At 50.8% G+C, this 27,853-nt stretch overlaps 2 protein-coding genes across 14 annotated transcripts in view; one reads left to right on the top strand and one right to left on the bottom strand.

Moving 5' to 3' along the window:
• Nucleotides 1-74: 74 nt before the first annotated feature.
• Nucleotides 75-27,430, bottom strand: HPS4 (HPS4 biogenesis of lysosomal organelles complex 3 subunit 2). 8 transcript variants are annotated; one of them, XM_068562300.1, is made up of 16 exons: nt 27,345-27,377; nt 26,594-26,654; nt 25,731-25,866; nt 25,346-25,607; nt 23,143-23,233; nt 21,164-21,307; nt 16,483-16,590; nt 15,910-16,026; nt 14,305-14,399; nt 12,786-12,858; nt 10,838-10,874; nt 10,068-10,164; nt 8,552-9,464; nt 3,956-4,088; nt 3,393-3,501; nt 75-1,381 (listed from the first exon to the last, which is right to left on the bottom strand). In XM_068562300.1, exons 4-16 carry the CDS (start codon nt 25,384-25,386, stop codon nt 1,210-1,212), a joined length of 2,130 nt encoding a protein of 709 aa, XP_068418401.1. In that variant the 5' UTR covers nt 25,387-25,607; nt 25,731-25,866; nt 26,594-26,654; nt 27,345-27,377; the 3' UTR covers nt 75-1,209. The 8 variants fall into 8 exon arrangements, with proteins under 8 accessions (XP_068418401.1, XP_068418400.1, XP_068418402.1 ...); XM_068562299.1 differs by lacking the exon at nt 26,594-26,654 and having other exon boundaries at nt 27,345-27,430; XM_068562301.1 differs by lacking the exons at nt 26,594-26,654; nt 27,345-27,377 and adding an exon at nt 27,390-27,425.
• SRRD (SRR1 domain containing) overlaps nt 27,065-27,853 on the top strand; it is a 30,379-nt gene continuing 29,590 nt past the window's right edge. For 4 of the 6 annotated variants that reach the window (XM_068562310.1, XM_068562309.1, XM_068562307.1 and 1 more), the window contains exons 1-2: nt 27,066-27,100; nt 27,402-27,608. In XM_068562310.1, coding sequence (XP_068418411.1) covers nt 27,442-27,608 — 167 coding nt within the window. In that variant the 5' untranslated portion in view covers nt 27,066-27,100; nt 27,402-27,441. Of the gene's footprint in view, nt 27,101-27,401; nt 27,609-27,853 lie in introns of those variants that run through there. The other 2 variants (XM_068562311.1, XM_068562312.1) reach the window with 2 other exon arrangements.

Here is a 27,853-nt window from a genome sequence, read left to right as displayed (position 1 = left end):
ACATATGTACATATATACATACATACCTTCATCCTTACTTTGTCACTAGAGATGTTACTGTTACTCAGAACTCATTAGTGTTTTTGGCTATTTTATTTTTAGCCCTTAGAAACTTGTTTCGAGAGAAAGACACCATGTCAGAAACATGAGATTATGGTTCAATGACATGAAGTTATTAACATCACGATTTTCAAATGGAATCTCAGGTACTTCCAGTAAACATCTGGTTAGGATTTTGCAAAATATTTTCATCCTGTGACCTGCATCACATCATCATAAAATGTCAGACTATAAACGTAACAGAACTGACGTTCTAGTACTACTCCAGCCCAGAAACATACAAACGAATGCTGTTCCCTTTCACGCAGCCACCGCTGAAAAGCACAGTTCTGCTTTTGCACCAAAACCTTTTAGAAACTCCCGTTTGGGACACTCACTCGGGAGGAAGCAGCAGCACAGCCCACTTCCAACCAAGGGGCCCAGTCTGGCCTGTCGTCACGCAGCTCTCGGTCCCGGCACCCCAAACTCCCTCCCACGTCATTGAGATGTACCCCCACTGCGGGTAAGCCAAAGAACAGGCTCCTTGTTTTGAATATAGTTCCAGAAGATCCAAACAAGGTGGTTTCAGCATCCCTGCTGCTTCGCTGCACTAGGCGTCCCGACCTCCCAGAAGGACTGCTCTGAAGATAACCTGAGAAGTGGGAGCTCCGGTCTGCTCGCTGACAAATCCGTCTCCTGGCTGGGCAGTCACACCTCAGACCGGCCCCCTGGACACAGGGCTGGACAAATACTCTAGACAGGGCCAACCAGGTTCTAGAAGAAACGCCAACCTGGGTTTTTGTGGTCCTAGTTAAGGCTGGGGTGGAACAGCAGCAAGAAATGTCAGGTGCCCGGGGCTCCGTGTGACAGGGGGACTCACTGGCCCTGTGCCCCTTGGGTGTAAGGAGCCAAGGCGCCCAATCTGGCCGCAGTGCTGCCCACATCATCAAGTTCTTTACCACGTGCTCTAGGTCTGCTGACCCGGAGAGCTACCCCCTCCAACCCCGATCTGCAGAAGGGGCAACAAACACTCAAATATCATTACATTCCTAAAAACAAGGGACTATTCCAAGGAAAACAAAATAGAGGGACTTTTCCATTTAACAAGGCAGAGCTTCCTTTGCTGGGATTCGATGTGAGAGTCATCTGCTGGGGTCATGAACCCACGGTTCAAAGTAAGTTCACCCCATGCTTCAGCAGCTTCTGCTTGGCTTTGCCCGGGAGGCTGAAGGCGCTGTCCTGCGGACTCGGGAAGCCGGAGCTCCGCCCCGCCGACGCCAGCTGCTGGAAATAGGTTTCTTGGACGGGGCTGCAGCAGGCATACACAGCCGTGGAGGCATTCCTGTTAGAGGAAGAAAGGAGACCACAGTCCGACGCTGCCTGTGAGCCCTCAGAGCCCGGAGACCCCCAGAGGCGCTGTCAGTGACCCGGCAGGACGAGTCATGGACCAGTCACTACGGCCATGGAGAGGGGGCACCTCGGCCTGCGGGTAACGAGCACGGATCTGGAGTCACACAGACCTGGGTGCTCATCCCACCCCTGCGACTTCCTGGCTGTGTGCCCTTGACTAAGTTGCTCCAGCTTTCCGAGTCTTAGCTTTCTCATCAGTAAAATGAATATGACAACAGTAAATTCCCTCACTGAGATTTTATAAAGAGAGTAAATGTGTAGGAATATATACAAATTGCTTAGCCCACGGTGAGTGGTTAAGAAATGGAGCCTGTTTTTTCTGTTTCTATTATTCAAATGAGCTACATATCCCAACGCTAAAACCCTCTCAGCTCCAAGGAAGATGAAGTACTACAGGGCCACAAGGTGGGTGATGGATCTAGGTTGCCAGCGTGGGGCAGCTGTGACTTAAAGCCAGAGAAGACACATTTATTACGGAAAGATATACAGAAATAGTGGCTGGAGATGGCGCTGGGCAGCAGAAGTGCCCGCATTCCTGTGTGGCAGGTGACAGGCATTAGAACCCGGTCAGCACCAGAGCCGAGCCCAGAGCCCACACGCCTCCTTCTCAGCCACACTGTCCCCGGAACTGGAAACGTGTGTGGCGGGGGGCACGTGCTTAGAGCTGAGACACCTGGGCTCAAATCCTGACTCAGCCTCTGAGTAAGAATGCGACCCTGGGGCGAGTCGTTCATTCTGTTTGTGCTTCAATTTCCTTGTCCATAAAATGAGGTTCAAAAGAATGCGCTCGGGCTTCCCTGGTAGCGCAGTGGTTGAGAGTCTGCCTGCCAATGCAGGGGACGCGGGTTCGAGCCCTGGTCTGGGAAGATCCCACATGCCGCGGAGCAACTGGGCCCGTGAGCCACAACTACTGAGCCTGCGCGTCTGGAGCCTGTGCTCCGCAGCAAGAGAGGCCGCGATAGTGAGAGGCCCGCGCACCGCGGTGAAGAGTGGCCCCCGCTCGCCACAACTAGAGAAAGCCCTCGCACAGAAATGAAGACCCAACACAGCTAAACATAAATAAATAAATTAATTAAAAAAAAAAAAAAAAAGGGAAGGGAGAGAGTAAAAATTAAAAAAAAAAAAAAAAAAAAAGAATGCGCTCGACCAAATCATTCCAAGGACTTAACTGAGTGATATACACAGAGCAGGCACCCCCCTTCTGACCCTCTAACTTGCCTTCTTTTCTGCTACCGGTTTCATAAGAGAAGCGTGTAGAGAGAAAAAGTAGAAATTCGGTTGGTTAAAGATTGTAAATGACAATAGTAATAATAGATCTAGATCTCCTGGCACAGCGGTGTTCAGGACATGCAACAAGGTGAAAAAAAGAAACCTGTGAAACAGCACATTAGTATGCTCCAGTTTTCTAGAAGAAAGACCATTAAATAATCAAAAATTCTAATCGTCTATCTTTTATATGCAAAAAATAAAAACAAAAACCAACGAAACCTGGAGTAACATACACCAAACTATTAACTGTGGGTATCTTTGGGCCACATTGCCGGCGATGGGATGACAACATTTGACTTGGGAGACTTGGTCGTGAGCACGCGGGACTTGTTAAGTTAGAAGATGGAAGACAGCACTTCAGCATCGTTTATGGCAGAGACCGAGGCCCCTCCTCCCTCCCCAGTGATGGATGGAAGCACTGAGGTGGTGAGGGCCTTAGGTCTCCTCCCTGCTGTACCCCAGTGTATAAAGCAGTCCGAACCCCAGGATGGGACCCAGCAAATACATGACATGGGAAGCACAGGGGCAGATGACAGCAGCCACCGGAGCAGATCAAAGAAAGCCCTGACTGGTTCCTGGACTGTCCTTCATTCGGTTATGAATGAGGCTCTCTGCCCAGGACCCCGGGAAGGCGGCTCCTGGCGCAGGGCTGTCAGTGAGCCAGGGACGCTCACCTGACGGTCACTTCGTACAGCGCGGGCAACCGGGCGAAGTCGGAATGCATCAGGCTGACGGCCTGGAGGAAGCGGCGGTCCTGGGCTGTGGCCACCTGCGGCAGGTTGGCTTCCAGAAGAGGACACAGAAGTCATGAGTGGCAGACTGCCCCCCTCCACCAACATCCCCCAAACCCAGAACCATAAACTGGGACAGGGTGAGGCCCCGGCCTGGGGTACGGGTGCCCAGGGGCAGTGGGACAGAGGCCGGGGTGCTGGGCCCTCCGGCTGCGCCCCGCCATGGAGCACACGCCGCCGCCGATGGTGGGCAACACCGGTCTCTGCACACGAATGTCCGAATCGGGAGGCAACCTCGTCACAGATATTTGAACGTGTGTGTGCTTCTCTCAAAATGTTGGAGAAACGGCCAAAATAAGATAAACGAGAAAAGAAACGTTTGCCAGGAGAATTTAAACCCCGTGGGAGCTGGGCTCCAAGTGAGAAAGCAGCGTCCTGACTGCAGGGCACTCACCCCGTGCGCTGGGCCCCGGTTCCCACTCCCACCCACCGGAGGCGCCCCTTACCCGCCAGCACGTTCTGGACGCGGTCGTAGTGCGCGAAGCCATAGGCTCTGGCCGCGGGGGCCGCCTGGTCCCGGGGCAGCGTCTCGTTCAGGTGCACCTCCAGCCCGTTGAGGGACGCCAGGCTGCCGTGGTACTGCGGGGCAGGGAGGGGACAGGCCGCCGCTGAGCAAGCCACCCAAGGGATATCTGCGTGGCTGCCTGACTTAGCAAGAAGGACTCTGACCAGTGCTTTGACCTGTTGTTAGAGAAGTCCTGACTTCTGCCCTTATCTCCTAATGCATTTCAAACTTGTAGAAAAATCAGAAAATAGGGGGGAGCAGAAAAATAAAAGAAAAAAAAAAAAGAGCAAGGAAAAATGGCCCAGAATCTCACCATCCAGGCAAAGCCGCTGGTGGCGCCCTGGTGCATCTCCTAACCACGGCTGGCGTTTGTGCCCCCCTCCTCCTCCCCCACCCCGTGCTTCTTGACTGTCTGCAGCAAGGCCACCTCCCTCCCTGTACCTAGAATGGTACCAGCCACTGTTCTCGAAGGACTGAGAAGTGTGGGTGAAATGGTTTTCTGTGCTCTCTGGCTCAGAGGAGGAACCCAGCTGAGGAAGGCTGTCCGGGAGGTGAGGCCCAAACACCTGTATTTTAAAACACCTCCCAGGGGATGTCACCTGCAGGTGCAGTTGGGAACACTGGACTGTCCCATTTTGTACGATTTGTTGTTTATAAACTAAAGATGGAGTCAGACCATAAATAACGACTGATACTAGTTCTGTGACCTAACGATATAGCATGAACTTTGTCCTTCATCCTTGAACTATTTTCCTGCAATGTCATTTTCGAACGGCTGAACTCCCTCTTGGGCCCCGCCAAGTACGTCCGTCACGTCCAGATGGACTCAGGCTGAAACAGGGCCTCCTGGGGCTGCCCCGGGCTGCTAAAGCCACAAGGAGGCCGCGGGCCCCGGGCCGCAGCTGGCGCCCAGGTGAAGGACCTCCTGGCTCAGTCTCTTCCCGGCCAGATGACCAGGGGCAAGTTACTGGCTTTTCTGCGCCTCGTTTGTTTTCATCTGCGAAATAGGGATACTACAGGGCTGCTGAGTGGCTGAGGTCAAATAGCATCTATCCATTCTGTCCGCTCTGAAGTGCCGGGAGCGAACGCATTTTCTTAAAGTCAAGAATATGAAAACTGTCATTATTAAAGAAGTGGGACCTCTTCCATGAGCTCGCGTCCCTGGACTAATATGACGTGTCTGTGGGTTGACGTATTTCACAACAGCTGTGTAGAAAAATAAGCTTGCATAAAAGGACCAGAGATGCAAAGAGAAATGTCCTGAGGTGAATGTCCTGAAACTCAAGTGTTATTTTGGGGAGTGTCCTGGACTTAAATTAGCATTTCTATCCCATGTCATAGAAATGGTACTTAAGGGCATTAGGTTTGGCACCAGGGTTTACGTGACACCCTCATCTCTGCGTCCCCAGGGCCCAGCAGCGAGCCTGGCTCCCAGGAGGTGCCGGGCAACAGCCACTGGGTGACCGGACAGCGAGTGTGACCGACACGAGGCACCGTCCACCACCAGCTGCGCGGGCTGAGTCGAGGGTCCACAGTAACGGGACAGGAGGACAGGCACGCTGTCCCCTGCTCAGACACCAGCGCGATTAACAGAGGCAGATGAGGCCGCGCGCGTGTGTGCGTGTGCGTACGGGATTTACCACGGAGTCAAACCACAGCCTCGCTGAAAGCTTCTGGACCTCAGGAATCTGCAACAGTCATCCCTCCATCCCCAGCGGGTGCCCAGGGGAAGGGAAAACGGGGACTGAATGAGCCACGCCAAACCCTGAGCTTTCTCTGTAGGCACCGAGCCACTTCCGGAATCTTCTGCCTATCTTGTACTCAGGATAAAATCACTTAACCATCGACGCAGTTAATCATAAGACGCTATACCAGATGACACGTGGGCAATTTTCTACCGGTAACCAAGTGCTTTCATATATACGAGGGGTCAGCAAACCATGGCCCGTGGACCAAATCCAGCCTACTGACTGTTTTTGATAGCCTGAGAACTGAGAATGGTTTTTATATTTTTGTATGGTTAGGGGGGAAAAAGTCAAAAGAATAATATTGTTATGTGAAAATTATATCAAGCTTCAATTTTTGTGTCCATACACAATGTACTGGAGCACAGCCACGCCGTTTATTTACATATTGTTTATGGTTGTTTTTGTACTACAACAGCAGATTCGAAGAGTTGTACAAAGCAGAAAACACCTGCTATGTGTTCCCTTACGTTAAAGTTTGCCAACCCAAGACACACTACCACATACGAGATCCTCACAGCAGCCCTAGGAGACACGGATCCGGGGCTGTTCCTGCGTCCTCCGCCTTCTAGCCCACAGCAAAGCACGTGGCTCAGTGTCAGTGTGCCCCAAACACGCAGAAGAAACGATGCAGGAACACACGTTTACTCAGAAGCACCAGTTTCACGGGAGAGGGGTGCTTTTTTGTATTTTATGCTAACACACTAAACCCAGGCTTTGTCTACTGTACACACAGCTCTGTGTCCTACTGTAGTGATGAATAACTGAAGGTCAGTGAGAGGATTATCTTGGGTTTTGAGCAGGAACTATCAGCGGCTCTCTGCTGCCCCCTGGCGTGAGCCTACTCTGCTCCTCTGAGTTAGTGCCACCCTCTCCTGGCTGCTCCCTCCATCACCCACTCCACCCAGCTCCCGCCCGCACCCTCAGCAAACAGAAAAGGTGGCAGTTGAGCCACTGAAAGACGTGATGGCAAAATGACCCAGGGAGCCGTGGTGATGTGTCTTTCCCAAGGGGGGCTGTGCTCACGGTCACTTCTGAGCTGTCGTTTACCATGCTGCAGGGGTTGGCTTTTTCTAGACAGCAGCAGAGGGTCTGGAGGGAAATCAGGTCGACTGTTTTGTGTGCAGAACCGGGACAAAAAGGCAATGAAAGCTCTCTGCTGATTATAAAATAGACGGCCTTTGGGTTTGATCAACCGACTCCACTCGCAAACCAGCAAGCTGATCAAAGTTCATTAACACCCTACTCTTCTTAGAAAAGACTAGTTTTCTTTTTCCATAAAATTGCGTTCTCTTTCCTGCCCAACACCAAACCCTACTTTCCATGAAAGCCCAGGGAGGTCGTTGCCCTGACAACAAGGATGGGCTGTGACAGGCCAAGTCCCATGTCCGAGTATCAAGGGCCACAGAAGGCAGGGCCTTTACTCCTTCACCTTCCCACCTACCATGCCAAGGTCAGATCCACGAGGGACAGAGGGTTGAGGGTGGGAGACAAGAAACAGGCAGGAATCCTGGACCCCACCATGTGCGTTAGGTCTTGATCTCAAAGAGGCGGTTTTCTTAAGGGCAAAATGGGAGTTACCGTGCCTGCCCCCAGAGCTAGCTGTTCCAAGGCTTGGCTGAAGTAGCAGATGCAAAGTATTTACATACAGCGAATGCAGAATACATCTTAATTTACCTTCTTCTCCCAGAGCGGCCTGCACTAGTTTTTCTTTTTCTTTTTGGGGGGAAAGTAAAAATAGAGGGGTGGTATCCACTTTACTGCATGCCAACACTGGGCCTGCAAAATGCCGCGTCTAAGCTCGGCGCTAAGCAGGACAGACCATGAAACCAAGGCATCGGCTGGGAGATGGATGCACAGAACTGCAGCCCTGGACCCCTGAGCTGTTGTAAGGAGGAGGAGCCTTGGGGAAGGAAGTGGCGGGAAGCCCCACTTGGAGAGGGTGCTGCGGGGCCTGTGGAAAGGGGAGAGGAGCCAGGTAGGTGCGAAAGGCGCAGGCCCCGTCTCCAGGCTCCGCACGGAGGACCCGCCGCCCTCCTCCAGTGCGTTCCAGGGGACCCGCTCATTTACGGAGGGCCACGGGCCCTGCCTGCTAATACGACGGGCTTAGAATAATATAGATTTAAGAACAGAAACAAGGCAAGCCCCAGGACACCATTCACCCTGCAGCAATTTCAACCTGCTGTTTTTATCGCTGCCATTGCCCGGCCAACTAAAGCAAGGCTGTTACTATGGCAACTGGATCCAGCGTGGGCCCAGGCCCCAGAGAAGGTCAGCTTACCACTCGAAGTGGGGAAGGGGCTGCAAGGGTTTGAGAGGAGCCTTCTGGATCCAGTTAGCATTTCAGACGTCCTGGGCCTTCTAGGAAGGAGCTCCAGACGGAGGGAAAGTCAGGGCTGGCGGAAAACTCCCAATCCAGGCGGTGACACGCACAGACTCCGGCCACACAGAGCCTAGAGCTGCCGGGCTAGGGAGCGAGGCCGTGTGTGGTCATGGCCTGCGTGGCTGCACTGCACCCCACACTGCTGATGACGAACCAGACGCGCTGAGAAAATGGAAGAAGCTGGAAAGGGCAAGACTTGTGGATGCCTTTGCACTTGACTCTGTGCTCAGCACTGGATGCTCACTCACCCCCCACAAACAGCCGAGGAGTTGGGCACCACCGGCACCCCACTGTGTGAACAAGGATGTTTGGCACGAGGTCACAGAGCTGCTGGCCGAGCCCCCCTGCCTATCCCCGCTCCGAGGAGGCGGGGGCGGGCCGCCAGGGGCCAGGGGGTCTGCACACTCACCACGTCCTCGACGGCCGCGCCATCTCCCAGCAGCGGCTCCTCGGCCAGCAGCAACAGCACCAGGCCTCTGACGCTGTGAGTGTAGAGGTTCATCCGCACGAGCCGCGTGCGGGACGCGGGGGTTGCCCTGGACCCGGTTCTGTCTGCGGAGGGGCCGTCGCCTGGAGGGTCTGCTGAGCCCGAGGTGCGTTCCGGGCCGGAGGCCGAGCGGCCCTCAGGAACCCCATCGCCACGCTGCCCCTCGCCTTGTTCCCCCACGGGCAGCTCAGTCCCCATCTGCCTCGAATCCAAGCAAGGTGACGGCAACGGCCCGCTCGCCGGGCCGAGGAGGTGGTCCCTGGGGACGGGGGCTTGGCTGCTGTTGCCGGGAAGGTCTCTGGGCCGTTCTAGGGCTCCGTTCCGGGTGAGCATCCCAGGAGTGGAGGGAGGGAGGGGGCCGCCCACGGCTGTGCCTACAGGCAGGGCCTCGGGTGGCTTGCTTCCGGGGTTGCCAGAGTCACTGACAGATGCCCTGCAGCCAGGAGGCCCGCCATCGGAGGCAGAATAACCCAAGAATGCTCCCGTGTCCTGAGCTTCTGGAACGTGGATTTCAGACAAGTCCAGTTCCTCTTCCCCCCTGGACAAACCGGTTTCCTTCACCAGGGAGAGGCCGAGCCCAGACCCCTGGCCCCTGGCGGTGTGGTGCGGTGTTGGGGGCTTGATGCTCTTCAGATCACAGCCAGACCAGCGTCCGTTCTCCCCGCTGCCATTTGGCCAGGTGACGTCAGGAGGCCTGGGCTCAGGGGTGGTCGCTGAGATCCGAGCCGTGGATCCCGCATGTCTGGGGGTGTTTTCTTTCGGGGCAGATGTGTTCAAACTCTTTGGAGGGCGCTGGGCTGGGGGCTCCGGGAGTCTGGCTGGAGATGCCAGAGTGCTGGCGAACAAGACGGGCGTGAGGAAGGGCAGGCGACTGAGCGTGGGCAAGGGCCCTGCCCTGGGGGAGACTAAAGCAGTGCTTCCCTAAAAAGCACGGGCATTGGTGACAAGTGGGTGCTGAGGCCACACAGCCTAAGAAGTCATGGTCAAAGCACAGGAGGAAACCTAGGGCAATGCCTGGGCCTCGGGGCTTCACACAGTGACACCGGGATCACCTACAGGAAACGGCAGAGCCCACTGAATCAGGGACACCCACGTTTGGAGGCCGACTGTGAGTCAGGCCCTATACTGGGTGCTACACACATAATATCCCCAACTTTTCTGGGTCCATTTTACAGATGAAAAAACTGAGGCTCAGGAAGGGAGTGGACTTGCCCAAGGTCACAGAGCTGATAAGCAGCAGATCTGGGATTTGAAACCTACGCTCATCTCACTCTGCCAGATGCCTCTGATCTCTATGCTGAAGCTCCAGATGCCCCTGCCAAGGCAGAGCGCGGAGAAGATGGAATCAGTTATCAAATACCAGGGGCTCACCTGGATAAATCCGTGGGAGGGAGTGCCCAATGCATGGGTTAAGAGGAACCCCTGTGAGCTCCCTTACCTGGTCGTGGGCTCCTGGGGGAACTCACGGAGACTGACGGCTTCCTCTTTGGTCAGGAAAACAGGCACAATCTGGACGTCTGGAGGGAGTGCTGCTCCTAGAATTGCAAAGCAATGTGGCCAGGGCCCTCCCCTGGGCCAGAGAAGACAGAGGGGGCAGGGACTGTTCTTGGGGTGACGCATCCAACCCACAGGCCAGCTCAGAGAGCAGCTCTGGGCTACGTTCCTCAACCCAGAACAAAAGCCACAAAACTGCAGCTACAACTTCAGCCATCAGCAAGGAAAAGCCCGTGTAGGCAACTCTGCACCCAGGGTGACGTTTGGTGGAAGAAAATTTAGTGGCACTTAAAAAAAAGACAGAAGCTGGAAAAAAGCACTTCCACCTGACCAAACGGGTCTGCCCCGACTTATGATTCAAAATAAAACAAATCCCCCTCTTGGGGGCACCTGCACTGCTGCAAAAGGTCTTCCTGGCAGTGGCCGCCGATGGCACCCTCTCCTAACTGTGACCTTCTGGAACTCGTCTGAGTAGTCTCGTAATGGGGAGTTAAGGAGGATCTGAAAGCGGGGATTTAAGAGGTGTGCCTAAATCAGGAGCTTTACAACTGCGATTTTGATGGGTAACTTTGTCCTTGAAGCTCTATATATTTTCCTAATCTCACGAGCCGATGGAATAACCATATAGGACTACTCGGCCTTTCACGTGACTTGGATAGGGCCAGGCAGCTTAAAGACCATTCCCAAGATGTAACAAGGCACCTGATCACTTACCATGTTCCTGCAGGGCATCCCCTCCTATAGGTTTTCTCTGAAAATAAACACACAGAGAAGTTGGTGCTGGGCACCGCGTTCTCCCCCCGACCTAACCATCAGGACCGCGCAGTGCCATCTGTTCGTGAAATGCAGCCAGGCCCAGGATGCTGGTCCCAGCCGCACGCCAACAGCAAAGCAGATGGAACAGAAGCTCCCCCAAGCTGCCTGCCCCCCGCCGTGGCTGGGGTCAGCCAAGAGCCAGGCCCACACTGGCTGGGGCGGCCACACCACCCAGGCTCACACCAGGCTTCTTCCCGTTCTGATTTCTCAGTTTCTCCTCTCTGGGAATAACAGCAAGCATTCATTCATGTTACCTCTCAGACCTCCAGGGAAGTCATCTCCTGGAATAAAGCCACATCTGCCACAGCCCTGGCCTAGAGCTCACACAGATCCCATTATAACAAAAGTGTGAAGGGCCTGTGACCCTCACAAGGGAAGGATTCAACCTAAACCAGATGTGAGGTCAGATCTCTTGTTCTGATTTACAATCAAGGTGAGAAACCCAGGAATCTCCTCAAAAGAGCTTTCCAGCCATCTCCACCTAAAGGTTCCAAAAGGACCCACCGAAACAAAACAAAAACTGCTCTTCTCACCAAAATGACTTTCACTCCTAAGAAGTGTTGTGGCTTTCTTTTTTTCTTTACATAAACTAACTCTAGACAAAAATTCTTTTCCAAAAAAATCATATAATTCCCTCACCCGCAAGCTAATCCTGTTAACATTGGGCACATTTTCCTTTAAGTCTATGCATTTTTTTTATACTCTGAGGCCACATTACGTAAAACTTTTTCTGCTTGAAAGTCTGACACACAATTTCTGTCATTAAAGCATCTTTGGCCATTTTCAATGGCTGACTAAAATTTTATGAAGTTTACAGTGGTGGAGGAGAATTCATCGTTTCCCTACTTGAGACCAGTAACTGGCAACCAGTCTGTAAATGGCGAGCTAGTGCATATTTTCAGCTTTGCGGCCATACAGTCTCTGTGCAGCTACTCAACCTGCAGGTGTGGCTCAGAAGCAGGCCAAGAAAATTCTGTCTGTAGGCGACTGGCCCACAGCCCACGGTCTGCCAGCTCCTACCATAGACATTTAAGTTATATCTGATTTTTCACTTTCGTAAATCCTGTTGCGATAAGTTTTGAGTATAAACCTTCTTCAGCAGTCAGATGATTTCCTTAGTATTGATTCGCAGTGCTGAACTATGAGGAAAAAGGAAAGGGCATCCTCAAGCCTCTCATTATCAAATAGTTTACCAGGAAGGCTGTTCTAATGACCCCTGCATCACGGTGGGAAGGAGCCGGCTAGAGCCACACACGTGTTTTAAATGTCTACTGATTTAACAAGTATAAAAAGCCGGCCTGATGACACATTTAAAACCAGAGTCTCGCACAGTAAGAATCAACTAGTAAAACAAAAGAAAAAAGAACTCAAAGGAAATATGCCAGAGGCTAGCAGTGATTATCTCTGTGCAGTCCAGTTGTGGGCAATTTTATTTCCCATGAGCACATATGACTTTTCCTTCATTATAAAAACAGTTCAGTAAATATAAGACGGAAGTATTTTTAAAGTTTCTATTGTCCTAAGCCATCTTTTACAGTCTCTCCCTCTCTGAAAAATCCAACATCTCTTTGACATAAAGCCCATCCTTGAGGGAAGTCAAATTCTCATAGCTCCACTTGGATCGAAGAAAAACCAACCAAGTCTACCACGCAGAAGACAACATTTTCTTTCAGCTTTGCCAGTGACCTCACTCGAAGAAAACCACATGGATGGACCTGGGGTCCTGAGAAGGACAAGGCAGCAGCAGCCGCCCCCATCCATCTAGCACTGGGGATCAGCCTTGCCCGATGTAAAGACAGACTCGCCGGATGAAGCATCCCAGCCAGCGGGGCGGGCTTTGCGATACCTGGTCCCGACGTGCAGCTCGATGAAGCAGGACCTTGGCTGTGACAGAGGGTGGCAGCTGGGTGCTAACGATCCTGGGGGGTGAGACACAGGAACAAGGACACCGTGAGAAGAAACACACTCAGGACTCTGAATTGGACACATTCCTGACACCCTGTGGTGGCGAGGCTCTCGGGGACACAGCTGGTGGGAGTTTCAACTGGGAAAGCCCTCGTGGAGGGCACCCTGTCTGTTCCCTCAAAGTTTAAAATGTCCAAACCCTTGGACTCGACTTGTACCAAGGTGTGTGCTTAAGAATATTCTCGACGGGGAAAATGGTAAAATCATTTTTTAATGGGTAAACGATTTACATGTCCATCAAAAAGAGAGTAAATTCATCATTTTCTGTTGTATGACACCAAAAAACGTGTAGCTGTTACAAGAGTGAGGTGGACCAATAGGGACTGATAAAGAAATCCCTACTATACACATTAAGGTGAGGGACCACATGATCCCATTTACAAAGACAGCAGAAATAAGCAAAATCAATACACGCGTTTATGTGCAGGTGTGTGAAAACACACAGAACAAAAAGGATGCTCAGCAAACCGCTGATGGTGGGGATGGCTGAGAGGGAGGGGGAGGGGCGGGGAACCTTTGTGCGCTGCATGTTTCTCTCTTGGTTCATTTTTTTTTTACCATGAGAATGTGTTCACGCATTAGGTGTAGGATTTAAAAATAACTGAGAAATGCAAAATAAGAAAAAAAATATTATCTTTGACACCATGTTGCTGGTGAGCCTGGCAGCACCACAAGCTGATTCAGAGCTGTCATTGTGAAAAGAAAGGGGAGGTCATGTGTTGAGGGCCACTGGGAACAGGGACTGCACCCCATCGGTCATCTCATTTCCTTCTCCACCGAGTATGTCTACTTGCCAGAGGAGAGAGCGGAGATGAGGCAAGATCACCGGGGCTGGGAAGAAGTGCAGCCAGAGCCCGCTGAGTGCCTGGAGATCTTCTCCAGGGCCCACCCGTCTGGGATCAGAGAGCTCTGGGCACAGAGCACCAGCTCTCCTGCCTCAGGCTGTGAGAGCCGAGCCTCCGCGGAGCCTGGAAGAGGCGTGGAGAGCTCTTGGGTGCGCAGGCTCGCTAAGAGGCCCTCCAGCTGTGTGAAGAGCCGCAGTGAGACCTCAGAGGCCAACTGGAGATGGACCCAGCCAAGAGGCTGCAGGAGCCTGAGCTGAAGCTACGGCCAGCACACCAGGGCCCTGGGCAGCAGGGGAAGGTGCTGTGGGCCTCCACGCCCCATCTGAGAATTTCACGGATCTCTTCAAAGCTGCCTTTTATATTCCCAACTCTTTTCTGGACACAACAGTTCGCAATTTCCCAGCTCTGCCCAAAGACAGGCAGGGACCCTATATCAAATCTAAACTACCCGCTAGTTGCCAAACGAGACCACCTGGAAGTGGCCACACACCGCGATCGGGGTGGTCAGCCCTGCAGCAGGGGGAGGGCTGGAGGGGCGGCATCCGGATTACTCACAGTCCCTTGTAGAGGATGCAGCCGGCTAGCACGTGGGGCGAGCGCTGGCAGGTCTGCAGAATGAGGGCCGCCTTCAGCAACAACAGGGGCTCCACCTGTGCCGGGCAAGAAGCATGCCACAAGGTCAACACGCGTACCGTCAGCGAAGGAGGAACAGGAAGGGGGCTCTGGAGAGCAGGTGGACAGCTCAGAGCCCAAGCCTGGAGGGAGCGTGTGCCGCACAGTGACAGCTACGTCACGCCTCTGACACCCAGAGCGGCTGCCGCCACAAGTGCCAAATGCCGGGGACAAGGAGGCCTCTCTGGAAGCTGGAAGGTACAGCAGATATGGCATATGGCTCTTCACAGGCGACAGTGCAGATGGCCAAGGAGACCCTGACGATCAACGCTGAGACCAGAAGGCAGCAGGAGAGGAGAACCTACCTCTCAAATTCAGGTCATGGTGCCGGTGAACCCACCCACCCATCCTCCACCGTCCCCCTGAAGCCCGGGCACCCCTGTGACATAGCTGGCTTGATGTCTGACCAGGTCCCGTAACTCTGTTGCGTAACAGAAAATGATAACATCATGGCCTTTCACTCAGGGGTATATGCCTCAGTCCACGGTCCTTGTAAAAAGTCCCGAAAAAGACCAGAAAAGGATCTGACCCTGGTCAAGAACGGCCAGCAATAACCAAAAGCCTCTTCCTGCTTCCTGCTGGGCAGCGGTTAGAACCGAGTGCCAAGGAGCCAAGCATGCAGTTGAGTTAATTCTTTTCACGGCCTCAAGACGCGCCCAGGCCCAGCCAGCCAGTCTGGAAAGCTCTGGGCCAACCCCAAGAAGCCCTCCAGACAGGAGCGGGAAACCCGCCCCTGTTTCTAGCAGCATCCCAGTGCCACATCCCTGTTAAAGGGACACAGTCAACGACAGCAGTGAGACCCAGCCCACACACAGTGGAAGGCTCCCGTCCCCCGAGACGCTCAGGGCACGGGCGGGCAGTTCTCAAGGGGCAGTGCCGCGCGTCTCCCTTCGGCTACCTGACTGTGAGGATGTGATGCTCACCAAGATCAAGGCCACTGAGCAAGAGGCAGTGCAGGCGGCCGGGCCAGCCACGCAGGTGGCCTCCTGTCACCGTGTGCCAATGGCAAAAGCGACGGCTCAGGGACAAAACACCTCCCAGCCCCGCAGCCCCAGATATGGCAACCCTGGTTTTAAAATGTCAGCCCTGGGCCTTTTTGGATGTCGAGAATAATTAAATCACATAATGGTACTATCGAGAAGGGGACCTTCAGATTACTGAGTTCAACATTCCTGGGCATTAGCAACACAGTAACACACTTTACTGAGTATCTGCTTTCTGTCATTTACGTACTGTCCCATTTCATCATCAGAACAGCTCTGGGAGGCAAGTCTTATGCTGTGGCCATTTTACGGGTAAGGAGAGTGAGGCTCTGGGAGGTGACCTGACTTGTCCAAGCCCACACGGCTCGTGAGGGCTGCGTGGAATCTGAGTACAGGTCTTAACAACTGTGTGCACTGAGATGCAGCTCATTCAAGGAGGAAACATGTGTCCAGAAGCCCTCTTCCTATCCATGCACCGAGCAGGGGGCTGAACCTAGCCTGTTACTTTCGTTCGGTCCAGGTTCCAGAGGGAGTTGAATATCCTATGCAGGTCACCGGTGTTTCTCAGGATCTGGTCGATGAAGGTGTCCCACTCGCCGCTCAGCTCTTCCCGAGAGCAGCTCTGAAACAGAACAGCTGGGGGTCAGCACGCAAGATTCCGAGAGACACGCTGTTCGGCAGGGACTCCGACCACCAACAAAATTGCTCCTACGCGAAAAACTGGCCAGAAGGGAGGGCCTGTTCTGAACTTTCCATCCAGGCGAGGCCCCACCTCCTGCCCCTGATAACCTGCCCCCCACAGACCAGGGCTCCTCGGGGCGGGGAGTGGGGGGAGGGCGTGACCAGGCCCTGCTCTCCCCAACCATCCTAGGAAGGAGAGAACGGGCATAAACATTTGGGTGAATGGGACTCAGGCCACCAGGGAAGAAAGGCATCTGAGAGGGGCTCCAAGGGCACATGACCCTGTCGCTGACACGACGTGTTTATGTCAAGTGTACCAGACCCCTGGGCGAACGCTGTGTTCTGCCGATACCGATTTTGCTACGGAGGTTCCACGTAAGACTCCTCAACACCATACCTTGTAGGCCAGAGAAACAGGCCCGTTGTAAAAATTAAAGAAGCCGATGAGCTGATCCAGAAGCTGCTTGCAGCTGACATCAGGGAGCTCAACAGCACAGCCCAGCACCTGTAAAGGAGGACAGGAATCTTCCTTTTCTCTGAGGCCAAGCTCAGAATCCTGGCGTCCAGGGCTCACTAAAGCTGGACTCCACTGGCCCATCAAACTCCATCTTCTGCTGTGTGACCCCACACCCTCCACCAGCCACGCTGGTCTCCACAGGAAACAAATACTTTTTGTACCTACTCATGTTGCCCAAGCTGAAATCGCCCCGCCTCCCATTCTTGTTCATTTGCCTGGGACTCCCCCCCTGCCTTCCCCCCCACCCCCGTGCCCCCCACAGATGCCAGCCCCCGCAGGATGCCTGTTTTCATCACTCCAGACAATGCCGACCTGTTTCCTGATCCCTTGTATTGTTAGCACTGTTATTTGGACACTGGATGTTTCATTTGGGTTTCACAGCAAACACTGGACCCAGACCGTTTCATGAATGGCCATCCCGTCTCTCCAGCTGGATGGAGTGCTTCCAGAACGGGGACCGACTGCATCATCGCGCCAGCCACAAAAGATAAACGCTTGCTCAGTGAGGAAATAATCTGGGCCTATGTTTAAAGAGCCTGAAAAAACTTCGTATTCTTTGACTCAGTAATTCTACCTGTAGGAATCCTTCCTAAGGGACTCATCAGAAACTTAAACAAACCAACCCTGAAAGAAAACAAATAAACAAACAAACAAAAATGCTCTCTGAATGTAAGCTCCACTGAGGCAAGGATCTGCATTTTGTTCACTGATGTAATCCAAGTGCTGACAACAGTCTGGCACCCAGTAGGTGCTTATGTCTCCCCTAATTAATCTATAGAGGGAATGAAATCCTAATAATCCCACCAGCTTTTCTTTAGAAACTGACAAACTGACTCTACAACAGAAATACAAAGGACCTAAAATATCCAAAGCTGTCTTGGAGAAGAATAAGTTTGGAGGACTTCCACCATCTGATTTTAAGACTTATTATAAAGCTACAGACATCAAGACAGAGTAGTACTTGTATAGAATCTTCAGAAAGATCAATGGGAAAGAATAGTGAGCCCAGAAGTAGAGCCACACTTAAATGGTCATTTGATCTTCAACAAAGGAGCCACAGGAATCTAATAGGAAAAGGAAAGTTTTCAACAATGGTGCTGCATTAACTGGACATCCATATGGAAAAAAGGACCCTTGACCTCTGCTTCACACCATACACAAAGATATATCCAAGGTGGATTACAGACCTAAATTTAAAAGCTAAAACTGTGAAACTTAACAAAAAAAAAAATTGGAGAATGTCTTCTCCAATGGGTTAGGCAATGGTTTTAGACAGAATACAGAAAGCAATAACCATAAAAGATAACACTGATAAATTAGACTTCCTTAAAACTAGGGCTTCCCTAGCGGTGCAGTGGTTAAGAGTCCGCGAGCCAATGCAGGGGACATGGGTTTGAGCCCTGGTCCGGGAAGATCCCACATGCCGCAGAGCAACTAAGCCCATGCGCCACAACTACTGAGCCTGAGCTCTAGAGCCCACGAGCCACAACTACTGAGCCCACGCCACAACTACTGAAGCCCGCGTGCCTAGAGCCCATGCTCCGCAACAAGAGAAGCCACCGCAGTGAGAAGCCCGCGCACCGCAACGAAGAGTAGCCCCCACTCGCTGCAACTAGAGAAAGCCCGCACGCAGCAATGAAGACCCAACGCAGCCAAAAATAAATAAAATAAATTTACAAAAAAAAAACAAAAAAAAAAAAACTAAACTAGAAACTTCTCATCAAAAGACATTATTAAGAAAGTAGGCACACCACAAACTGGGAGAAAATATTTTTAAAATGTATATCTGACAAAGAACTGGTATCCAGGATGTATGAAGAAACCTACAACTCAAGAAAAAAAGGAAACCCAGTTTAAAAAATGGGCAAGAGCTTTGGACAAATACTTTGGGAAGGAAGATATACAAACGGCCATGAAGCACACGAAAAAGCCTTAATATCACTAGTCATTGGGGAAATGCAAATTGAAACCACAATGAGATACCACTTCACATCCAGCAAAATGGCTAAAATTAAACGAACTGACCACATTACTGCTGATGAAGATGTGGCAGTATCTGGAATTCTCATACACTGTTGGTGGGAATGTAAAATGGTACAACCGCTCTGGGCAAAAGTCTGGCAGTTTCTTGTAAAATCCACACACACCTACCCTATGACCCAGCAATTCCATGCCTAGATATTTACCTATGAGAAATGAAAACATATGTCCACAAAAAGACTTGTATAGGAACGTTTCTAGAGCCTTATTCCTTTTTTTAATTTTATTTTCTTGAAGTACTGTTGATTTACAATGTTGTATTCTGCTCTACAGCAAAGTGATTCAGTTATACATATATATACATTCTTTTTCAGATTCTTTACCATTATGGTTTGTCATAGGATATTGAATATAGTTCCCTGTGCTATACGGTAGGACCTTGTTGTTTATCCATTCTCTGTATAATAGTTTGCATCTGTTAATCCCAAACTCTCAATCCTTCCCTTCCTCTATCCCCCTCCCCCTTGGCATCCACAAGTCCGTTCTCTATGTCTGTGAGTCTGTTTCTGTTTCGTAGATGTTCATTTGTGTCATATTTTCGATTCCACATATAAGTGATATCATATGGTATTTGTCTTTCTCTTTCTGACTTACTTCACTTTCTGACTTACTTAACTTAGTATGATAATCTCTAGTTCAATCCATGTTGCCGCAGATGGCATTATTTCATTCCATTATGGCTGAGTAGTATTCCATTGCACATATGTACCACACCTTCTTTATCCATTCATCTGTCGATGGGCATATAGGTTGTTTCCACGTCTTGGTTATTGTAAATAGTGCTGCTATGAACACAGGGGTGCGTGTATCTTTTTGAATTAGAGTTTTGTCCAGATATATGCCCAGGAGTGGGATTGCTGGGTCATATGGTAGTTCTATTTTTAGTTTTTTAAGGAACCTCCATACTGTTCTCCATAGTGGCTGCACCAACCTACATTCCCACCAACAATGTAGGAGGGTTCCCTTTTCTCCACACCCTCTCCAGCACTTATTATTGGTAGACGTTTTTTTAAAATTTAATTAATTAATTTATTTTTTGGCTGCGTTGGGTCTTCGTTGCTGTGCGTGGGCTTTCACTAGTTGTGGCGAGCGGGGGTTACTCTTCGTTGCGGTGCGCGGGCTTCTCATTGCGGTGGCTTCTCTTGTTGCAGAGCTTGGGCTCTAGGCGCACAGGCTTCAGTAGTTGTGGCACACGGGCTCAGTAGCTGTGGCTCAAGGGCTCTAGAGCACAGGCTCAGTAGTTGTGATGCACAGGCTTAGTTGCTCCGCGGCATGTGGGATCTTCCCCAACCAGGGCTCGGACCTGTGTCCCCTGCATTGGCAGGCGGATTCTTAACCACTGTGCCACCAAGAAAGTCCCATTATTGGTAGACTTTTTGATGATGGCCATTCTCACTGGTGTGAGGTGGTACCTCATTGTAGTTTTGATTTGTATTTCTCTAGAGCCTTATTCTTTTTTTTTTTTTTTTAATATATATATATTTATTTATTTATTTGGCTGCACCAGGTCTTAGTTGCGGTGTGCGGGATCTAGTTCCCTGACCAGGGATTGAACCCGGACCCCCTGCATTGGGAGCACGGAGTCTTAACTGCTGGACAAAAAGGGAAGTCCCTCTAGAGCCTTATTCTTAAGTGCCCCAAACTGGACACAGTTCATGTGTCCACAAAAAGGAGAATGAATAAGTAGACTGTGATACATTCAGACTATGGAATACTGCCCAGCAATAAATAGGAATGAACCGCCGGTACGTGCAACAATGTGGATGAATCCCACAAATGTTAAAATAGAGGATAAAGGGATGAATATATAAATGTGTGATAAAGCAACTATAATGAAGTGTTCTGTAGAATCTAGGAGGTATGTGAGTATTCACTGTAAAATTCTCTCAACTGTTCAGTATGTTAGAAAATTTTCATAACAAAATGTTGGAAATAATACCTACGAAGGTGAAGATACTTCCTCACACTTAAGCATCCCATCCCCTCAGGAATAAATTTAAAATGAGAGGAGGCATGAGACAACAGTACTTCAGAGCCTATGGTACTACTAGCTGTAAATTGTTCTTTTTTTCCTTAATGGTTCTTTGAAACCTAACATATATGCACCAGTGTCTTCGAGTTTCTGGCTCCCTTCCCCAGTAAGCGTGGAGAGTATAGGGAAGTATAGGGAGTAGAAACAAGAAAAGATGGAGATTAAAAACTCAATTTGCATCACAGAGCAAAGAGAATTTCCAGAGGATGACCTAAGTCTTTCAAAAGAGAGGAGAGAGCAGGCGTGTGCCTTGCATGATGTGTCAGCAGTGTTTTGGAGAGAGCACTCCGTTCTGATGGGCACCTGCAGAGAGTGACGCTGGAAGCGCGGATGACGGGGCGCAGCACACGCGGGGTAGAAGGAGGTTCTAGGCTCGAGAGCCGCGGCAAGCATTATTTCTAAACCCTAGCATCGCAGTACTTCTCACCAACACAGAAGACTCCTGGTAGAGGCTGTCCTACAGGCACTGGTTCAGCCTGGTAAACTTACCCAAAGGTAATCGCCGTCAACCTTTATGGCGAACTTAAGTTTCCGCAGACGGACGACGGTGGGAGGAGAGCCGGAAATGTCAGAAATGCAGTGGACAACCCCGGCGATCTGTCCACAGAGCAGCTCCTGTTGGTCAAGTAGGGTCTAGGGAAAAGAGCCAATTCCAGACATGAAGTTCAAGTTCCCCAACTCCCGTGTCATTCCTTAGAGCAGGGGTTGGCAAACTATAGCCTGGAGGCCAGATGGACTCTGCTGCCTGTTTTTATATAGTCCGGGAGCTAATGATGGTTTTTACATTTTTTTAAGGGTTGTCAAAATAACAACAAAGAAGAATACGTGATAGAGACCTTACACGGCTTGCAGAGACCAAAACATTCCCGCATTGGCCCTTTTGAGACAAAGTTTGCCGAACCCTGCCTGAATTGTCACAAAACACCTACAGTGAATGCATAGGATGATTGCCCAGAACTACGTTTTTGTTCCTAGGATTATAGGCCTGTGCATGGGTAGAAGAGTGAGCCTTTATCCCCATTCAAATCCCCTGCAGAATGGCCAGAGCAGCCTAGACTAATCCCCACTCTCCAAGTCAAGTGTGATCACATGAGTGAATACACAGGCCTCCTAATCGATCTTCGCGTTAACTAAACCATGGGGCAGACAGACGTCATGTGATGCAACAGAAAACGGAGAACTCTTGACTAAAAGAGCTGACCTTGAACCTAATCAAGGCTCTAGATCTTACTACTAGTTTAAAGGAAATGCACTGGGTAGAAAGCATTAAATGATACCACCGTGAGGAAGTAATCAGCCCAATCCAGAGTGGGGGACGTGCTGACATTCTACTGCATAAGAGACCTGGTTTCTTCAATAATTCAGTGGCACAGGGGGAAATAAGGATGGGAGGAGGGGTGAGGAGTGTTATATGATAAAAGGGACTTGAAACACAAAATAACCAAATGGGGTATGTGGACCTTGCTTGGATGCTGATTAGGAGAGGGAGGGAGGGAGGGAGAGAGAGGAGGGGGAAGGAAGGAAGGACTAAGTAACATCTAAGATAATAAAGGCAAAATTTGAATATAGACTGTATCAGATGATATTATTGTTACTAATTATTGTAACTTTTGCTGAGTGGGATGTTAACAAAATACACCCTTTTCAGTTAGAGATGTTACCTGATACTGGTGAGATGACACCATGTCTAGGATTTGCTTCAAAATACTTCAGGAACAGGCTTCCCTGGTGGCGCAGTGGTAAAGAATCCGCCTGCCAGTGCAGGGGACACGGGTTTGAGCCCTGGTCTAGGAAGATCTCACACGCCGCGGAGCAACTAAGCCCGTGTGCCACAACTACTGAGCCTGTGCTCTAAAGCCTGTGAGCCACAACCACTGAGCCAGCGTGCCACAGCTACTGAAGCCCCCGCGCCTAGAGCCCGTGCTCCGCAACAAGAGAAGCCACTGCAATGAGCAGCCCGTGCACTGCAAAGATGAGTAGCACCCACTCGCCGCAACTAGAGAAAGCCCACGCGTAGCAACGAAGACCCAACGCAGCCAAAAATAAATAAATACATTTATTTAAAAAAAAATACTCCGGGAAAAAAAGAGTGGGGAGGAGTTAGGATAGCTCATACCACATTAGTCAAGTGTTGATTATTGTTGAAGCTGGTGATGGGCACGTGAGGGCCGATGATTCTCTCCTCTTTACTTTGGTATATGTTTGGAGAAAAGTTTTTAATCCAGCGGTGCAGACAGAAAATCATGACGGTAACAGAGAGCTAGAGAAGGCGGAAGTACTGGGCTGCCTGGGCACTTCAACACCAGAACAACAACAAATAATACAACTAAGAATAAGAGAGTAGAAGTGGCGAATGCCTGGACTACGCAAAGAAAACTGTCCATATGTAACCCTCCCTAGACCTTTGAAAAGTCACCACTTTGAGGCAGTGGGATCCCCACCAAACAAGAAAATGCTGCGTGGCTTACCTGAGGGGGAAAAAAGTAACAGATGCCAGCTCTGGTTGGATCTCCTTCTCCCTTCACCTTGGAACCATCATAAAGGAAAAAATAATTCCACCTGTCAAGAGAACAGAAGGGAGCCGTGTTTCCTTCCATCCGGTGAGCAGGGCCTTGTAAAACACAGCTTCCTTTTGCCCAGCCGGAGAGGGGCTCATGATTCGGCATTTGAAAAGCCTTCTGGTGGCCCCAGAGGAGAAGGAAGCCAAGAGCTACAAAGAGATAAAACCATCTCATAAGTGCAGCCAAGTCAAACTAAAAATACGCCTCTGTCCAGCCGTCAGACCATCTGCCCCAAAAGACAGAAGAGCAGCTAAGGCAAGACGGGGCACCCGCAATGATGCCTCTTACTTGAGACACTGAACCTTAACTCTATAACCATGTGGTTTGATCAAGTGTCTTTTAAGGCTCTGATAATGAAGTAAGTTAGGGATGTCTTAGTTGCCCTCATAACTGCTGGGCACGAGGTCTCTGGAAATCGCCCTTCTACCAGGAATTCATTTAACACACATTTGCTGAGGGCCTGTGGTGTGCGCTGCGTTTGCCAGCCCCGGGGGCCATCGCGAGGAAAGGGAAACAGGAAACATGCAGTTTGCCCACAGGGCAGCGAGTCTATAACGGGAAAAGCGGGGGCATCTGAGAGCTCAGAGAGGCACCACACCCCTCCTTTAACACGATCCCTCATCAAAGTTCTGATTCCCTCCCTGCAGAGGAAGCTCTCTCCTCAATACCCGTAACCCTCCGCTCCTCCCTAAAGACTCGGGGTCTCCTCTCTGGTGTAACTACAATTACTTCTTTAAGACCACAAAGCAAACTACCCAGGCTGGACCTGGGTTTTAATCTCTCAGTCTCCGAAAGCACACCACCCATCAGGCCAGAGCAGTGACTCCTCTGTCACCTGCACTCTTCTCCCCTGATCTACGCCCTCCCTGGCTCCCACCTTATCTTCCTGATGACAAGCACTAACTCTGTTTCTAGCACAATCCGCTTTCCCGAGTTCTAGGTCCCGACGTGCAGCTGGCTGCAGGGCACGGACAGATCAAAGAGCCTCAAAAATGTTTCAAGCCCAGCTCGGAAACCCCACTGCCAGGTGGTGAGCATATTGTAATGTATAGAAATAGCGAATCACTATGTTGGGCACAGTGTTATAGGTCAATTATACTTGAAACAAACTCATAGAAAAAGAGTTCAGATTTGCAGTCATCAGAGGCAGGAGGTGGGGGAAGGGGGGTTGGATAAAGGTAGTCAGAAGGTACAATCTTCCAGTTATAAAATAAATAAGTACTAGGGATGTAATGTACAACGTGATAAATGTAATTAACACCGCTGTATGTTATATATGAAAGTTTTTAAGAGTAAATCCTGAGTTCTCATTACAAGGAAAAAATTTTTCTCCTTTTATTTTTTATCTATATGAGATGATAGATGTTCACTAAACTTGTGGTGATCTTTTCATGATTATGTGTAACAGTGCCGTATGTCAACTATATGTCACTAAAACTGGAAGCTAGATAGATAGATGAATAGTTGAATGAATGAATGAAACCCCACTGCGGGGCCCCATTCTACCGTTTCCTTATGTTCCCTGGGTGAAAGCGACCCCACTCTTACGGGCACACAGAAGAAACCCTGAGTGTCGTTTTGAAGTGCACACATATAATCAGTCATAAATCCTGCTCATTCTATTGAAACCATGCCTCTCACTTTCCTCTCCTCGATTAATGTTTGCTGAACCAAATTAAGACAGGCTTAACCCATTTGCGGTTGAGAAGGGAACTGAGTTTCAGGCAGACATTGTGTAATACCCTTGAAGAGCCAGTCTGGCCAGACCTCTTCTCGTGGTGTAATTCTGCACCGCCACAGCTTCTTGTCTCTCACAAGTGAAGACTTCGGTGCCCATGGTATTATCAAGGCCGGCTGCGGGATCCAGCCACGGCTCTCTTTTCTACCTTCTACCAGCCATGCTGGACTCGTCAAACCCTGCAAGAGGCTCGTGTGGTTACAGCACATCAGCTTTGGAGAGAAATGGCCCTTGATTCGCTGCTCTGAGGAAAATGGTATTTTTTTTTTTCTTAATAAAATCAAGACAATCTGGCTGGGGATTCTCAGTTCACCCAAAACATCCGTGCAGCAGCCTGGCAGGAACTAAACCCCTGCAGGCCCTGCTACTCACCAGGAGGCTGACTTGGTCTCTGTCGAGGTGGAGGTGGCCATTTACTCTTCGGTGGCCCTCATTCTCTTTATTTGGGTTTTCTTTTCCAGTCTGGCTTCTTTCTCCCCAGCAGTGACAGTTCCTCCGCTGAATCCGGATGTGGGACGTTTAGGTGTTTTCAGTCTCCAACAGTCACTTGTCTAGTTTTCATTCAGCATGAAAGTGCTGCTTCCCTTCCTTCCAGGCCCTTCGGTCCCATCAATACCTCCAGCCTCTCAGAGCTCTGGGAAAAAAATCAATAAAGCAAGAGAATTCTACCAGAAAGTCAAATCCACCAATCTGGTTCCGTAAGCATCGGCTCCCTGGCCCTCTGCAGAACGACCCCTTCAAAGAACGACCCCTTTACCAGGGAAGCCTGACAGGGCAGATGCATGCTGAAGGTGGTGCTCTGAAGTGATGTCTAGCTTGTCTGGTTCAAAGCCATTCTGAAGGTTTCTTTAAAAAGTTTTAAAGCTTTCCGTTCAAACATCAGTCCCTTGACCCTAAAATAAACACAAGGAATAGATTATTTCAGAATCCCATGAGTGAGCATGTGACCCAGCAGGGGTTAAGCAAATAGTATGCTTCAAAAGAGTTTTCCAGAAAGCTGAAAAGTGTGTTTCAAAATCCAAAAGAGAGGGGAGCAAAACTTCAGAGTAAGTCCCATAGTTAACGTGAAGAGATATGTCACACAGAAGATAGAATTAAATAATCGGTGTGAAAAAGCTCTGGGTGTCAAGGACAGCTATACAAATAAGGCGGTTGGTGTAGTAATAATGGAACTCAAATTAAGGAACTGTCACCTTGACAGCCCAAAATTAATCTTAACATGTAGAATCCCAGAGCTGGGCAAGTTTCCAAGAGACAAAAAGAATTTATTTAACAAGTGGCTTTCAAACTCCCACAAGAGGAAAGAGAACTCAGAGTATCAAGAAATTTCAGGCTCAGAAGGGACGCTGGCATCACACACTCTAATCCTTACTCTCCTTCAAAAACTACCTTGACTGGCTCTTGCTTACTCCCTCCAGAGATAGGCAGTTCTCAGTGTTCAGTTTATCCTTCCACCAAGCTGAAACTGGCCTCGCAGTAACCTCCACACACTCTCCAGGAAAACAAAACAAGGTCTCATCCTTCCACAAGTCAACCCTTTGGTCACTTCAAAACTGTATCCCCACTGTCACTTTCTCCAAGCTTAATGTCCCAGCGACATGGTTTCAAAAGCTTGCTCACCATCTGCCGTCCTCCTGGGAACACGAGAGTTTTTTTAAGCTCCTCTGGTAGAGGGAAGTCCCTAGAGAGGACACCACCGAATCTTTGATGGCCTGTAAAACCTGTCTTTTCTCAGCTCTGGGTATCTTGGGGTGGGCCTCCCTAGGGTCATACTCATATTCGGATGCCTGTGGAGGCGGCATCTATCCCGTGGAACCAAGGACTGCAATCTGAAACCCCCATTCCTTGTTCCCATAGGACTGGGCCCTACACTGCCAAGGACCACTCCCTTATCTCTGAAAGGTCCAGAAGGTCCGGCGGGGACAGGGCAGGTGTTGGGATGTGGCCAGAGAAGGCTGTGGCCTGGGAAGTGGCAGTAACGATCGGGGGAGTCGAGACGTGGCCGGCAAAGGCCTGGTGGTGGTGGTGATGGTGTAGGAAGTGGCCTCAGTGTGTCAGCAGAGCAGGAAAAGGGGCGCTAATGATTGCGATGGGCCAGGAAGCGATCGGTAACCGCCGGCAGCAGTGGTAAGTGTCTGGCCTCAGCTCCAGGGGGCTGGGACTGGTGGGCAAAGGTGCGGGGATCAATCGGAGCCGGGTCACAGCGCGGAGGGGCCGCCAAAAGGGGCTCTCGGCCGGGGTCCCGCCCTTTGGTGTCCCCGCGCCGCCGGGCGCCGCCCACCCGCCGGAGTAGCCAGGCAGCCCGGGGATCCGGGATCAAGGTTCGGGACTCGGGACCCGGAGGTCCCAGCGACTCCCGCCCGATACCTACGCGCGCGGCGGAGAGGCCCCAGGGTCACGCGCCACCTGCGCTTACCGCCCCCTAAAGTTCCCGCAGAGCTGGCGCGCGCCGATGACGTCAGAGACTAATGGCGGCGGCGGCGGCGCTGGAAGCCTGGCAGGCGGCGTCTCGTCGGAGAAGGCCCTCGGCGGCGATGCGTCCGCGGCGTAGGGAGGCGGCGGCGGCGGCCCGGGCCCCGGGAGCCCAGCCCGAGGTGGACGGCGGAGTCGTGCTTCGTCGCATCCAGGAAGCCAGGTGAGTACGGGCTCGGTCCTGGGTCCGAATCGTCACGCCCGTAGGAACCTCCCCAAGCCCCAGTCTCGCCATCTGTAAAGTGGGAATAACTGCAAACCCTTTAAGGGTTATGGTAGGATTTAACGGAGGAAAAGAGCTCATTACAGACTGGAGCATAGTAAGCGCTCAATAAAGTTTGTCATTCCTCTTATTGCAGTTGTAGCTGCGTGACCTTGGGCAAGGTATGTAATCTTTGTGCCTCAGTT

This window comes from Eschrichtius robustus, chromosome 14 (assembly GCF_028021215.1).
Source record: "Eschrichtius robustus isolate mEscRob2 chromosome 14, mEscRob2.pri, whole genome shotgun sequence".
Taxonomy (NCBI): Eukaryota; Metazoa; Chordata; class Mammalia; order Artiodactyla; family Eschrichtiidae; genus Eschrichtius; species Eschrichtius robustus.
This window is presented reverse-complemented; position numbering and strand designations above follow the sequence as displayed.